Below are 16402 nucleotides of genomic sequence, written 5' to 3'. Positions count from 1 at the left end.
TTGTCCTGGAGAGTTGGGCAGAGAACAAGTGCAGTAATTTATGATGTCAACACTCCTTTTGTGGAAACTTTCTGTAAGTTTGTCACTCTAATACTTCTAATATATTTTTAATAACAAATGCAATGTGAAAACATTGTTAATTGTTGGCAATTTAGGAGACATGTATTCATATGACAGTGCAAATGGACCAAATATAAATATGCAGAAAAATGCAACAATTGGCAGAAAACTGTGCTTGGATGGTGGTGCTGGTTGTCTTCATTGTAATCATTGCAAGTCATGGAATATTTTTCCCATTAGAGCCTTGTTTGTACAACTACAGATATGAAAAGAAGGTTTGGAGGCATGTTATAACTGCATGTCTTTCATACAGTGAGAAGAATCTTTTAAACATTTTTAATGTAAAAAAGAGTTTGGAGTGTGTGATCACATTCTAGTAGACTATAATCTCTTTAAACATTTTTAAAAGCTCCTTGGGTTTTTTTTAAATAATTTCTTTTCCTACAGGATTTTTATCAATAAAAACAGATTCACTAGGTATACAGTAGTAATTTTATTCCCATAGTTGAGAATAAAACTGTTTAAAAAAGCCAAAAGCCTACACTTGGTTTTTTATGCTTAGTCATTTAAAGACCAAAGTTGAAGTATAAATGTTTGACTTTACTTTCACGAGAATACAGAAGCTGATAGTTAAAGTAATTCCCTCTGTGTGAGGTATTGTCCGAACACACAAATTTAAATAAAAACTATCTTTGCCTCTAAGAGTTCACAGTTACGACAAAGTATGGGATAGAGGTAGAAAACACAAATTAGCTTTTAAAATAAATATCAGTTATCTATAGTTTGTCTGGATATTAATTGGCTAATTTCTTGTAGGTATCTTGGTAGGATATCTTAGAATGATTTTAAATTTGATTTAGATTTTCAAAGTAGGATTAGGAGATTTAGATATCTCTTCCATTAATTTTAATGGAAGAAATGTCTAAATCCCCTAGATTGCTTTGAAAACCTCAACCTGTGAATTATCTTGTACGGTCATCATTTAAAGCTTCTTGAAACAGGAGGAGGTTGTGTTACAGCTTTCATCTTTCAGGAGTGTCTTACCTTTTTAGGGATCCCATTTACAAGAAATTTGAAACACTCTGCGGTCTGTGCTTTGCTTTACATGTTTCTTCTTCATGTGCCTGTTTAGAAAATATCAGTTACTCATAGGCAATGTTTGTTTACAGAGCATTAAGGGGTAATGACTAGCAGCCACTGTGGATTTACCAAGGGAAATCAAGCTGGTTTGGCATGATTTGTTTTCTTTGACAGGTAACTGATTTGGTGGATAGGGGGAATGCAGTGGACATAATATACCTGGACTTCAGCAAGGCTTTTGACACAGTCCCACATGACATTCTGATAAGTAAGCTGGAGAAATGCGGGCTTGGCAGAACTACCATTAAGTGGATACATAATTGATTAAACAACTGCGAACAAAGCGTAACTATTAATCGAATGATGTAGAATTGGAGAGAGGTCTCAAGTGGGGCTCCGCAGGGATCTGTTCTGGGTCTGATGTTGGTTAACATCTTTATTAATGACCTGGATGGTAGGTATAGAGAGTATACTGATCAAGTTTGCAGATGACACAAAGCTGAAGGTGGGGGGGTTGCCAGTATTTTGGAGGATAGAGCTAAAATTCAGAGGGATCTTGATAAATTGGAGAGCTGAGTTATAGATCACATTTGTGTTTGCTGACTTTCATTTTAAGTGCTATACTTAGGGAAGAAAAACTAAATGCACAAATATAGTATGGGGGGAAACTGGCTTGACAGAAGCACTGCTGAGAAGGATCTGGGATTTGTGGTGGATCACAACTTCAACATGATCAGCAATGCGATGCTTTTGCAAAAAAAAAAAAAAAAAAAAATGCAGTTTTTGGTTGGGTTAACAGGCATAGCACACAAATCACAGGAGGTGATAGTACCACTCTGCTTAGCGCTGGTTAGGTCTCAGCTGGAGCACTGTGTCCAGTTTTGGTCACTAATGTATAGAAAGGATGTAGAGAAACTGGAAAGGATCCAGAGGTGACAAAGATGATCAAAGGGGTGGAATGCAAGCCACATGAGCAAAGGCTGAAGGAACTGGGTATCTTTTATTTGGAAAAGAAGAGATTAAGAGGTGATATGATTGCTGTCTTCAGATACTTGAAAGGCTGCCATAAAAAAGATGAACAGTTCTCTTTTGCTACAGAGGGCAGGACAAGAGGCAATTGGTTCAAACTACAGCATAGCAGATTTAGATTAAATCTCAGGAAAAACTTCCTAACTGTAAGAACAGTAAGAGAAGGGAACAGACTGCCTAGGGAAGTCATGGAAGCTCCTTCGCTGGAGGTTTTCAAAAGGAAACTGGATAGTCATCTGTCTAACCTCCTGCGGTCCTTTCTAGCCCTATAGTTGTATGATTATTTTAGAAAAAAATAAAGTAGTTGTGTGTCACCGACTGGCAAAGTGTGTGACAAGCCTTCCTCTAGTAAAGGGGTGGGCATACTATGGCCCGCAGGCCAAATCTGGCCCGCAAGTCGTTTTAAGCTGGCCCCCGAGCTCCGTCTGGGGCTTGCCGAGCTCCGTCTGGGGCTTGCCCCGCTCCGGCGCTCCAACTGGGGCAGCAGGTCGGGGGCCTCACCACGCGGCTCAGCCCAGCGCTTCAGCTGGGGCGCCGGCTCGGGGGCCGCGCGTTTTGGCTCGGCCACCCTCTGGCACTCCAGCCGGGGCTCTGGGTCAGGGGTCGCGCGGCTCGACCCCCTCTGGCGCTCAAGCCGGGGTGCCGGGTTGGGGACCACACCACACGGCTCCTGGAAGCTGCGGCATGGCCCTGCTCTGGCACTAGCAGGATTGGGCGCCACTCCACGCGTAGGAGCCAGAAAAGGGACATGCCGCTGCTTCCGGGAACCGCTTGAGGTAAGCACCACTTGGAGCCTGCACCCATGTGCGTCTCTCCACACCCTAACCCCCTACCCCAGCCCTGCTCCCCTCCAAACCCCTCGATCTCAGCACAGAGCATCCTCCTGCACCCCAACCCTCTCATCCCCAGCCCCACCCCAGAGCCCACACCCCCAGGTGGAACCTGCACCCCTTCCCGCACCTCTGCCCCAGCCCTGATCCCCTCTCCCGCCCTCTGAACTCCTCGGTCCCAGCCCAGAGCAGCCTCCTACACCCCAAACTCCTCATCCCCTGCCCGAACCCAGAGCCCGCACCCCCAACCAGAGCTCTCACCTGCCCCCCATACCCCACCCCCAAATTTATGGCCTGCCATACAATTTCAATTCCCCAATGTGGCCCTCAGGCCAAAAAGTTTGCCAAGCCCTGCTTTAGTCATTTTTGGACCAGTCACTATCAGTTACTTTTGTAGCAGAAGCGGGTAGAGGTGTGAAGTGGAGATCTCAGGGTTCAAATTCTGTTGCTGATCTCTGAGGCATGTTATAACTGCATGTCTTTCATACAGTGAGAAGAATCTTTTAAACATTTTTAATGTAAAAACTATGGTAATCACTACATTATTTTGGCTAAGCTATGCTGTACAGGAGTTTCACCTTTGTCATTTGTAACACATTTGGGTTTCAGGTGTTGAATATTGAGGCATGCTTCATACAGGGATGGGAGACCAAGAGGGGGAAAGAGCAGAGTAGGTAGATGTGCTGCTGGAGTTCAGGCATACACCCTTCTGACGTAGCTATATCTGACCGCGTCCAATTTCTAAAAGTACATGAGAGGCTGCAGCATGTTATAGGAAGTGAGCAAACTTTTAAATACAGCAGGTTGCTCTTGGTATGTGTAGTTCAGTAACTTTTAAACAGGATGTGATGGGGTATGTAGACCCTATCCCTGGGTTGGTAAGGAGCAGGGCTTCTATTATGTGTATTCATAACTACATTCCTGGAGAAGATGTGTGATAGGATGTGCAAACCTCATCCTGGGTGTTAGGGAAAGTTTTAACCCTCTTGTCCTAGGAAAGGCCATGCTGATTACAGAGACATTTTAAGAAGGGGCAGACATAGCAGGAAGTAAGGGGAGGAGATTTTTCTTAAGCTTTATGCAATGTAATGAGTTCAGTTGAGATGTAATATATGTTCAAATTATGTAATGTAATAAGAGTGCGTTAAGCTTTATGTAAAGTAATTAGTGTTCCAGCCCTGGAACTGGAACCCTTCCTGATCGCAAGATACACCTTTTGAGAGCTCCTCACAGCTACTCTCTGCGCTGGACCTAACAATGACAACAGTGCTGACAACCATACCAGCTCCACTAACATCAGTGCCGGAACCATGCCCACTGGAACTGCAGTTTGTGGAGTGCTTTCTCCTGCTCCTTACTGGGCCACTCTTCCTCCCCATACCTTGACTGGGGAGCCATCACCTGAGAGATAAGATTGGTACTCTGAAGACATGGTACTGAGCCCCGGTGCAGAACTGGCAATAGATGGGTCACCCACAGTCTGGCCAGCACCAGTACAACCTACCATTATGGCCATATTGACTTTGAGGCCCACCATCCCACAGATTCTGGAGTGGGGCTCCTTTCTATATCTTGGCTAAAAGGAGGAAGATTATGGTCATCAATGGCATTGTTGGCTGGAGCACCCTCACCCGAACCAGGAGGAGACCTCCTGAAGATGCAGCGGAGGTAGTGAGGAAGACATTGCAACGTTTCCTGCCTAAAGAATCCTGTTCATCCTCAGATGAAGCAATCACTGTGGCCCGACACCTCACTGTTGATGACTTCCGGATTTTCCAGGAACTATTGTCAAGGAGGGCAAACATATTGTGATCCAAGAAAACACCCATAAATTGTTCGACATCTTCAGTTCCTCTGCGCCCATAAGAATTGCTCTCCCAATCAGTGATTGCATTTTATACCCAGCAAAGGGTTTATGGCACACCCTGGCCTTGCTCCCCTTGACCTCCATGCATGTGGAAAAGTGCTACCAGGTCCTGTCAAAGGCCTTCAAGCACATTTTATGCACATCCACAGTCGAGGACTTGGCCTTTGAAGGCGTGGACTTATTTAGCACATTAATGGATGAGGCACTACATTCTTTGAGAGCATGTATATCCCAGCACTATACTATAAGCTTTCCAGTGCCACCTCAGAGGCAAAGAATGCCATCTTTCTCTCTGTCTGCAGCCTCAGTATTCATGCAGAAATTTACCCCTCTATTCATGTAGGAGCCTGGCACCAGCTCTTCCATCATGCACTAACCTCCCTATGAAGAGCAGCAGATTTGACAAGACAATCAGGAGCTACACCAAAACCACCTTGGAGCTGACCTCCAGAAATCAGCTTGCCCCTTTTCATCAGGCATGGATGCACACTGCAGCTGACAAATGGGTATTGAGCATCGTTGTCCATGGCTGTGCCATTCTGTTCGATTCCCTGCCCCCTACCAACCCTCTTTCCCCATACCTGTTCAGGGACCCTCCTCATGAGTCTTTTGCAAATGGAAGTGGCCTCATTACTTACGAGCTGTAGAACAGGTTTCAAGGTGTACAGGGGAAGGGGTCTGCACTCCTGATACTTAGTCATTCTGAAGAAGAAAAGGATTCTTTGTCCTCTCCTTGACCTAAGAAAGCTAAACAAATAATATGCTACCTCCAGATTCAGGATGGCAATACTTTCCTCCATTATTCCATCCCTTCAAGCTCAGGACTGGTTTGTGGCTCTCAACTTATAGGAGACATACTTCCACATTGCCATCCTCCCAACCCCGAGGAAGTACTCAACATTCACAGTGGGGCCAAGCCATTATCAGTACAAGATACCGCCCTTCGGACTCTCCATGGTACTAAAAGTTTTTGTAAAATGCCTACCTATAGGGACAGCCCACCTAAGGAACCAGGGCATGTATTGCTACCCGTATCTGAATGATTGGCTGATGGGAGGCAGATCACATCAGGAAGCTTTGATAGGCTTCAGCTGTGCCCTTCTCATGTTCGCCTGGCTGGGACTCTTGGTGAACTAAGAGAAATAGCAGAGAGTCCTGTGGCACCTTATAGACTAACAGACGTTATGGAGCATGAGCTTTCATGGGTGAATGCCCACTTCTTCGGATGCTCATGCTCCAAAACGTCTGTTAGTCTATAAGGTGCCACAGGACTCTTTGCTGCTTTTACAGATCCAGACTAACACGGCTACCCCTTTGATAAGAGAAATAGTGTCTAATCCCATCACAGACAATAGAGTTCATAGGAGCCAGAAAGAATTCCACCATAGGAAGGGGATACTTTTACCTTAAGTTTCCTTACTCTCTGGTTGTTACCAAACATTGTGACTTCATACCCAGTGATGACAGTATGGACCTGCCTTATGTTGTTAAGCCGTATATCCATATGTGATGCTGCTTGCCATACTTTGCCTGAGACCTGAGCACTGGCTCAGGTTGATCTACTCCCCTGTAAAGTACCACTGAGCAGTAGTAGTTTCATCCTTCCTCATGCAAAATTCCTTCTCACGTTGTTTTGGAATTCTATTTGAATCAGTCAACTTTCTTGTGTCTTCTCAAGGCTACATTCCATGCAGACAGAAGAAACTCCACACCTTGGCCATTTTCAGGGTTCTTCGATACTGTACTGACAGGACCAAATCTTTCAGACCATCCCCATGTCTGTGTGCTGGCCAGTCCAAAGGACAAGCCATTTAATCCCAAAGACTTTCTAAATGGGATAATACATTGTATCTCTGTGCTACCAGCTACCTGGTGTACCACTCCCACTGTTAAAGCTCACTCCACCAGAGCTCAAGCAGCATCCTGAAAATGCTTCTGCAACATGCCAGTATCCGAAATCTGCAAAGTTACTATGTGAAGCAGTCCAGTCATGTTTGTGAAGCAGTCCAGTCATGTTTGTTAAGCATTATGCACAGAACCTGGTTGCCAGGTCAGATGCCAGGTTTGGGAGACCTTCATTCTATCGCAGCTGATACTCCTCATGCCCTGCATCCTCAAGAGGATACTGCTCGCCAGTCACCGAAGGTGGTATACACACTGAAACATACTCAAAGAGAACAGTTACTTATCCTACAGTAACTGTGATTGTTAGAGATGTTTAGTCAGTGTGGATCCCAAGACCCTTGCTCCATTCCCACTTCCAGAGTCCTCAGCTAACATGGGCTTTGAATTTTGAGGGAGGGTCTACCTAAAACAACAGGATCCACATCTCAAAGAACCACAGTTACTGTAAGGTAAGTAACTGTTCTTTTCTATGCTTTTAAGGCCTTGTGTTTGTGGAGTGGGTCCTGATGCAACGTTACCTGTAATTAAACATAGCTTTTTGTTAATAAATAAATGGTCTTGTTTCTTGATAAACTGTGTACAGGAAATGTAATCCACGTGGACTATGAGGAAAGCATTTATGTACATCACAAGGAGAGAAATGGAAAGGCATTATATAGTCCCTATGTTTTATGTATGGTATTTTTCCCCCTCAGTTTTTTCCAGATTACACTGGCAAAAACAGCATACAGCTCCGCTTAGAACTGAGGTTTTCATGCAACTTTTGGCAGGCAGGCAGTCACCTTTGGAGTCAAATCATTTAGCTCTTGGAATTGAGCTCTCTTTTGCATTGTAATACAGTCAAGGTTGTCATGGAGTAGTTCTTGAAGGAAATATAGGGCTGCATGAGAAGAAAAAGCCTTAGATGCACTGTCAATATTTTTATGTCAAGACAAAAAACATTTATTTGGATGAGACTGAGTTTTTGGACAACAGTTGGATATGATTTTCTTGTAGGTGACACAGAATTCAAGTACTTGAACCAGTTAATTTTCACCTGTTGCCAATATTTTCTGTCAGTGTAAACAAATCCCTTTAGTGCTGACTGTTACCTGTTCAGAAAAACAAGTGCTTTGAACATTGTAAAGTCTTAATAAGTTAGGAGTGGAGAGATGAAGGTATTGCAAGTAATCTAAATGAATTAATTCTAAGTTATTGTATGGAAATAATTCCCCATACCAGAAATAAACTCTCATTTTTCAGGATGCCCTGGAGGGCAACGTGAAACATGAATGTTAAATGAAAAAAGACATCTTCTCAGAAAACTGTAGATGCAGTTCAGAAGTTGCACTAGTTCATTTACTGGGATGTTACTTAGATTTTTTTTTTATTATTATGGTATTCATAAGGCACTAAGTCAGGAAGGACAGGAATACCCTCCTCTGTAAATACTATACTGGATTTTCTGCTGTAGTAGAGTTGGCTTCAGGTACTTTTTAAAAAACCTCAGGCCAGAGCAAAATGTTTTTTAAAAAACTGCAGTAATAAACACATTTTCAGACCCCAGAAAAACATTTGACTCCTATAGAACCAATGCTGCCGCCTTCTTGTGTAAATATGCCATCTTTTATGTGTCAGATGCATTCTTTAAACAAAACAGTGTTAAGTTTGCACCAGATAGTCAGCAAATATCCTGTTGTGCTACCTCAACATAACCAACCATTTTTTATATTTCTGGCTGGTTTTTTGTTGTTTAATTTTGTGACCTTTTTTAAAATATGAAAGTGAATGTATCTCATTGGAATTTTCCTTCTCTAACTATTTTTACAGAATCTAGACATGAAATTACACTTTTTAAAAAGCAAGAATAAGGAATGAAAACATTTGTCCACTGTACACTTTCGACGTGGGCTTTCTGTGCTATCTTCTCCTCTCCTAAACGCTTTATTCCAGGGGTTTAGATGCTGATACACTATCTAAACAATTGCCCTGTTCTTTTAAGGCCGTGGTAAATCTCTTCAAAGGCATCTGTTTTTATATATCATCATTGTACAAAATCCTCTTTTAGAGAAACAGTATATTTATCACAAGATATTGTACTCTAAATTTGTACATATACTTCACTGGTTATTTTCAAATAGCGATTGTAAGAGCTTAAAGCTTTTTGCCTTTTTTATGTCCTTTAAAATGATCAGGATGTAAAACAGATGTTCAACATTTGAAATGCCTTTTGAGTTTTTAGGAGAAATAAGCAAATCTGGCTTGTTCAGTTATTTTTCAGAATTGAAATCCATAAAAATGCCTATCCAATAATAATAAAAATCAAAAATTAATTTCCGCACATCCCTATTTTCCCCATACATTTTATGCATGCACCAGAGCGCATACTTGATGTATGCAATGATTGCCTTCTAACTGGAACCTCCCCACCCCCACCCCGGGCACAATTTCTTACACTATAGTTATCCAAAGCTTTCCTCAATCTGCTAATATTTCTTTGTTCTAAAAAGTGTTGGGCCCATTTTCCAGCAAAATTGTAGTTGCATCAGTGCTACCAGCGATGTAAACCCAGTGGTTGAGCCAGGTGCATGTATTTGCATCAAGTCAATTAACCCTGCTCAGTCACACCACTTTCTGAGTCATTGAAAGTCTCCTCTCCCCCCCCCACCTTTGGCTTGTACCCTTCTTGTTTATACTTTTTAGGTCCCTTTGTTTAGGTGTGAACATCCTTGATTACCACTTTAGACCGGAAGTCATCGCCTATCAGTATATGGACAACCATATTTTCTCAATCACAACACAATTGAGTAAGCTTTTACTCTGCATTCTTTTTATGTATTTTTTTTTATTTTTATTTTTTTTGCTTAATGTATGTATAATTTTCATTGAGTTCTGGACCCTCAGTATGTTCTTGACATGGACTAGATCAAAAGATGTTTGCTCACATTCAAGAGTGAATATACAATAAAACAGTATCTAAGTGTCTGCTAATGCCTTCCATAACATGCACATGTATTTCTTCCCTATTGAATATGGTCTGTTAACATTTACATAGCTTTTCTTGTCTCTGACTAGGTTAGCCTCTTTCCCCAGTGACCTAAGCAATCTATTTTCCCTTGCTTAATTGATAGTTTAGAGAACAGCATACCCACACAGTCTAATACCCCTTTGCTATTTTTATATTTTAAATGTTATTTCTCTTGGATGATACCTCGTCTGTCACATTTCAAAAACTCAGTTGGCTATCCAACTGGTAAACAATACGTTGTATCCTTTGAGACATGTCTAAGGAATTATATTGTACTCTTCATATTTTTCGCCACAGAGTGTATCTGCTTATGATGCAAATAAGGCTTTTTTGGGTGGGGTTTTTTTTTTTTTTTAAACCGTGGTATTGGGAGCCACACTGTGTCTAGGTATGACTGCCATATAAAAGTCAAAATCAAAACAATTCCTTATTTGGCTCAAAATAGGAAATATCTGAGGATACTTGGGAAAACATGGAACACTTTTTTTTTTTTTTTTTAATAAATAGGTCAGTCATCTCATTTATAATGGAACACAATTTGGAGTATAGCAAGCAATTCCTAAAATCATTACATATTAAATATATAATTTTACATTTCTACTTCAGTGGGAGCTATAGTGAACATCCACATATTATATAATATTTATTAATCTTTTATAACCTCAATTTAACCTAAGAACAAGTACAGAGTAAATAGTGAAAGCTATAAGACTGGTCTTTCAAGACATTCCCTTGGTTTGAGGAAGGATGTGAATCAAAACTAACTCCTACACAGATTATTTTGTCCCTAATAGAGAATTTAGAAAAATTGAGACCACAGAGTAAAACTAGGTATATAGTGCACCATATTTAAGTGAACACATTGACTATCTAGTCAGTTAAAAATAAGTTGAGTGGTTTAAGGTAGTACTTTGAATCCTAATGCTAAATTTTGTGGTTTTAGAATGACACTTTCCTATTATAAAAATTCTAATCACTTCTATTGCTATGTGAGACCCACACATACAAAAGAGGAAATGGACTGACTATACAGAGTAGTCAGTGAAAATTACTACATATGAAGTGTTGCCAAATGTACAAAGCAAAATGATTTTTTTTCACTAATCACTTTATACAGTAATTTTAGGTGTTACTTTTAACAGTAAGTTTAAAGACAAAATAATGTACTTTTTAAGTTGTCTGTGTCCTTGAAAGTGACATTTCTAAGCTCCAGCTGCAAATTCAGAGTATAAGATAAATGTGTTAGACATAATTAGCAAAATTTACATTCAGTCCAAGGAATTTACATTTGATCCAAGATGACAAGCTAAAATGTGGCAAGTAAATTTCAGTGCAACTTGAGGAACAAATTTTTATCTTCATACTGTCAGTATGGTGATAAGCTTCTGATGTTTTTTCTCTCCTGTTTTTTGTTTCCAGTGTTCTTTTTAGGTGAGTTTTTGAATTCTTTGAGTCTTCCCCTTTTCCCAAAAGTGTGTGTTTATTGTCTCAGAAAATCTCAAATTTGTGAGCCTATTCAAAGCTTATTGAATACATGTGTTTAGTGCTAAGTCTCATCATATGTAAAACTTTATTTTTGCATTCCAGTTGAACTCTTTCATCCATTTCAAATAAATCTGTCTGGGAATACATAAAACAATTTGTCGCAGTTTTCATTTGCTATATTGTGTTATGGAGCTTGTTTCATTTTGCTAGAAAGAAAAAAAAAAAATAGGTAACTCCATGTGTTTGCTCTCCTATTTTCCTGTGCCTTTGTAATTTGAAAGTTGAAGCTACATTCACTTCTAATCTTCACTGACAGGTCCAACATTGCCTCGACAGAATTCACAGCTCCCCCCCCAAGTGCAAAATGGCCCATCACATGAAGAGTTGGAAATCCAGAGAAGGTAAGATTTTTAGTGAACAAGGGTACATTAATGGCATATTTACCTGGTTTTGATACTCAGCTTTGGAGAGAGATACCAACAGATCTTAATTTTACATTGTAATAGCAGCGACATAGATTTATTGTGCATTAATTGTACCATGTAGATTTAATATTGAAATGTAAAATGTGTGTTCCTTGAAATAATTTACCTGAACATTATTAAACAAGCTTTACAATCCTCTGAATTGAAATATAATATTATCAGTTATTTGACTCGGTTCTTTTGTCTTAACTCCCACATGGTGCCCCATTGCTTTCTTTCTCGTGAAGTTTCTTTCACTGTGTAATAGACTGGGCCTATCTTGTAGTTCCTTTCTCCTGTCAGCTCGCTCCCTGGGAGAACCCTCATCTGTTTCTCTCAAGTAGTCCTGGGAAACTATCTTTAGCTGGGGTAGTTTCTTTAATTGAGCCTACTTTACGAACACAGTCCCACCCCTTGCAGACTTTTACTTCTAAGTCTGTGCAAGCATAGCAGTGCCTTCCCTCCAATCCGTCTCTTGCACCAGTAATGCCTGTAACAAGATTTCCTGGCTCTTACCTCAGAGCCTGAGCCCTCAAGGACTGTTCTCTTGTCCATTTAGTTTTCAGAACAGTTTCTTTCAGCAGTACTTCCTGTGGCAGTCGGTTGGGAGCACCAGCCCAGGCATTTGGCTTCCTGGAGAACGTTGCAGTCCCCTTGGATTCCTGCTGCCCTCTTTTATCAGGGTCAGCCAATTAAGTTCCACTTCTTTCCTTGGGTGCAGGTGGTCTGATCAGGTAGCCATGCCAACTCCAGACATTCTGATCCAGAGGATTGTTATCCCTTATTCCTTCACACATAGTTACGTTCTTTAAAGGCTCTATATTCCCAATATCAGTTAGAAGACCGTTTTAGAAAAATGAATGCTCAAAGTCTCCTAATGCTCAATTGGTTCAGTATAGTTCACTGATGTACACAGTACTTACGTTGCAGTACAATTTCAACCATTCATAAAAATAAGATCCTATTCTTAAACCTAACTTCCTTAGTATTTACAGCCATTTTATTTTTTTATTTAAAGAAAGTAAATCGTTTTCTAATTAGTATATTCTGCTGGTAACTTTATTCTTACAAACTTTTTAATTGAAGCTCACATTTTGATAAATTCACTTTTTAAAATAGACCTATTCCTTTTAAAATTCAATCTTTCAAAGTACCACAATAACCCAGCAGCTTAAATGGCATCAGAGAACATCCAGGCACGTTTGCTGAAGATGTCATCAAGAGCCAATCTGTTAAAGGAGGCATAGAAAAGAAATGTAATAATGTTGACAAAGGGAAATATATTAGCTATGTCAGAAATTCCATCTTCAAGGGCTTATCTATATTATGGTGTTTTTATTTCATTTTCCCCACTAGTGCAGCTACATTGGTGCAAAAAACAAGTGACTTGTGGTGGTACAGCTTACCCTTTCCAAGTCATTTCTTATACTGTTGCAGCTGTACCAGTGCAAAAACCTAGTGCAGATAAATATTTAGTCAGGGATCCACCAGTCTGGACAACATAGACCTTCCTGGCATTGGCCAGTCACTAAGGTAGTGATTACCAGTAGGAATATTGGGAGAATTCAGTACCACACCTTTCAACCAGACTGATTTATTCTCCAGTCCAAGTCTCTGTTTTTAAATACCTTCATTCTTGAACTTTAGATATCGCTGCCTATTAACATTCTCTGTCAGTCAAAGAGTGACAGGGAGGGCACTTTCTCTAATCTTAGAAAGAAGTAAAGGATTAAAATGGGATGGGGCCTCAATAGCCCCCGTTTTGGTTGTGATTCCTCTCAGGCAGGGGTAGTCAATAGGCAGACTGCAGTCTAGATTTGGAATGCCAGATGCTTTTGAGTGGACTGCAGGGGCAGAGGAGATGCATGGGTGGGGCATGTGGGCTCACTGGTTCTCTCCCTCCCCCCCCCCCCCCTTCCCACCCTCCTGGGATTGCTTCAGATGCCTCTGGAGGGTAGATGCCAGAAGCGAGGAGGCAGCACTCCTGGCAGCCATACTCTCCTGTGCAGAGAGAGAGGAAGCAGAAGGTGAGCTCCTCCTCCACCCCCCTCATGGGGCTGCTTTGCCTTTCCTGCTGCTGGAGTCCCAGTGCTGTGCCTGCTTTGCAGACCATCTACAGGTGAGAGGCAATGTGTGGAACTTCAGCAGCAGGTAAGGCGAAGCAGCCCCATATAGGCAGGAAGAGGAGGAACTCAGCCTGCTTCCTCACTTCCTGGCTGCAGGGACACACGAAGAGTGTCTTGAGAAATCGGGGGGGGGGGGGGGAGAAAAAGCACAAGCCGCCCCCCCGAACCTTTCATTTGTGCCTTCCCACTATTCACAGGCACGTGTCGCCTCTGTGCATGGGACTGAAGCCATGCTTGTGCTTCAAGTGGTCCCTGGAGCCCACCCTCCCACCCCACTCTGAGGCCTCATGCCTCCTGCCACCCCACTCTGGCCTCGTGCCGACTGCTCCTGAGTGATCCCCGGAGTCCCCCACCCTGCCCCCTATCCTTCAGGGCCAGTCCCCAGAGCCCTCTCCAGCCCCCTCCCCCTCCCAAACCAGCCTCTTTTCCTCCCCAGTCCACTTCCAGTCACCCTATTTTGCCACATCTCAGCCTCCCTGCATCTCCCCAGGGCTACTTTCTTGAGTCTCCTTGGGCCTTCCGGCTACCTAGAGCCTCCTTGCTGCCCCTCTGCTATCCCAGCCCCTAAAGAGGCATTGCACCACTAGCTGGATCATAGTCCAACAGCTTCACCTCCTGGATCCGAGCTCAAAAGTACACTCATACATTCACTCCTTGCTTTGCTGCTCAGATCCCAGGCCATACCCATTCCTCCCTCCCGCCCCATCTCTGCTACTTGGCTCAATTGGGGGCATGGAGGAATGTTTTTTGAGGAGTGGGCAAGCAGCACCACCAGGTGGGGAGAGGGGGGCAGGATAGCTCAATGGTTTGAGCATTGGCCTGTTAAACCCAGGGTTGTGAGTTCAGTCCTTGAGGGGGCCACTTAGGGATCTGGGGCAAAATCAGTACTTGGTCCTGCTAGTGAAGGCAGGGGGCTGGACTCGATAACCTTTCGGGGTCCCTTCCAGTTCTATGAGATAGGTGGATCAGTCCATCCCCATGCATCCGGTTTCAGTTTAGGGAAATAAGGTCACCTTACTCTCTGGGCAGTGCAGGCAGGGAGCTGCCAGGTGATTGGGAAGTTTGTGGGGGGCGATTAGGGGGAGTGGGCCTTGACTATACCTTGAACAAGAAATTTAGACCTTGACAAAAAATAATTGACTACCCCATGCTCTAGGGGATTGTAGTTTTTTGTTAAGTTAGTATTGGGAAACTTGCTCTGCTTCCCTACTTGTGCTGTGCCTGTTCTGTGGACAGAGTACTTCAGTCCCTCTGACAACAGGGTATAATATTTACTAACCTTTCCAGTTTGGGGTATGCCTTGTATAACTTTTTTCTTAAACCACGATAGTGTTTTACAGTGGAATTTAGGAAACAAGTTAAATGTTAAAAGCAACAGAGGGTCCTGTGGCACCTTTAAGACTAACAGAAGTATTGGGAGCATAAGCTTTTGTGGGTAAGAAACTCACTTCTTCAGATGCTTGCATCTGAAGAAGTGAGGTTCTTACCCACGAAAGCTTATGCTCCCAATACTTCTGTTAGTCTTAAAGGTGCCACAGGACCCTCTGTTGCTTTTTACAGATTCAGACTAACACGGCTACCCCTCTAAGTTAAATGTTAAATCTTCAATATCAAGTAATTAGTAACGAAATACCAATTTTAAAAACACTTACGGATTTAATTCTAGTCTTGTTTTTTTGCATGCAACTTTTGTATGAAGTAGTGAACAGAAACAGATAGTAGATAATCTATAGTAAACTGTAGTTCATCTACAATTGACTCATTGGCTATGCATAATGAAGAAAAAATTGAAATAAAAATTAAAGAATCATATTTTTGTTTGTGCAACTCTCCGCAATATGTGGAATTTCCTAAATCTATGTAGGAATCACTTTATTTAAAGTTTCCATGTTTAAAAACAAATTGAATTGTATTAAAAATAAATGATCTTCCTGTTTGTCCATATTTAACATTGGTCATTTGTCAAGGACCATGAAAAGATGATAAAAGCTTGTTCTGTGACTTCTGTTCTCCATTAACTTTCTTACTGACTATCAGTTAACTGGAGATTTTAAATAACTCCATATTCTTCTGAGTCATTTTTTTTGTCCTGAAATATTTATTTCTAATATTTGGAAGTTTCTTATTGTCATCTTTCAAAAAACTGTAATTATTTGAAATGTATAGTACCAAGCCAAATTTAAAAGAAACATAGTAGATAGAAAATTTAAGTTGTATTGAATACAATCCAACACTTTCCCCCTAAGACTTAAAAACATTTCTGAGAAAATACAGTAGTATAAAGAATATTCAAATAGAGTTCTAGTTAAGAAACTAGAAGAGGAGTTAAATTCTATTTATTGTACTTTTCTTGTTTGTGTCTAATTTACTTCCATTTTCAAGTTTGGTGTATTGTGGGCTTTTTTCTTTAAAAGAACTTTCAATGTGTGTTTATATGCTGGTGGCTTTACTATCTGTAGCAAAAAGGGCTGGAAAAGCATTGCATTTTGGTCACTTTTCCACAGGGGCAGCTTTAGTGTGGGTTCAGGGATTCGGCTTCACCCACAGAA

The 16402-nt window shown here is 41.5% G+C and overlaps 1 protein-coding gene across 1 annotated transcript in view; it reads left to right on the top strand.

Annotated features, from left to right (window-relative positions):
- ENAH (ENAH actin regulator) overlaps positions 1-16402 on the top strand; it is a 183342-nt gene that overhangs the window by 127689 nt on the left and 39251 nt on the right. The window contains exon 4 of the mRNA XM_065401940.1: positions 11580-11664. Coding sequence (XP_065258012.1) covers positions 11580-11664 — 85 coding nt within the window. The remainder of the gene's footprint in view (positions 1-11579; positions 11665-16402) is intronic.

The sequence above is a fragment of the Emys orbicularis genome, chromosome 3 (assembly GCF_028017835.1).
Source record: "Emys orbicularis isolate rEmyOrb1 chromosome 3, rEmyOrb1.hap1, whole genome shotgun sequence".
Classification (NCBI taxonomy): domain Eukaryota; kingdom Metazoa; phylum Chordata; order Testudines; family Emydidae; genus Emys; species Emys orbicularis.
The sequence above is the reverse complement of the archived record's forward strand: the minus strand, read 5'-3'. Positions and strand labels throughout refer to the sequence as shown.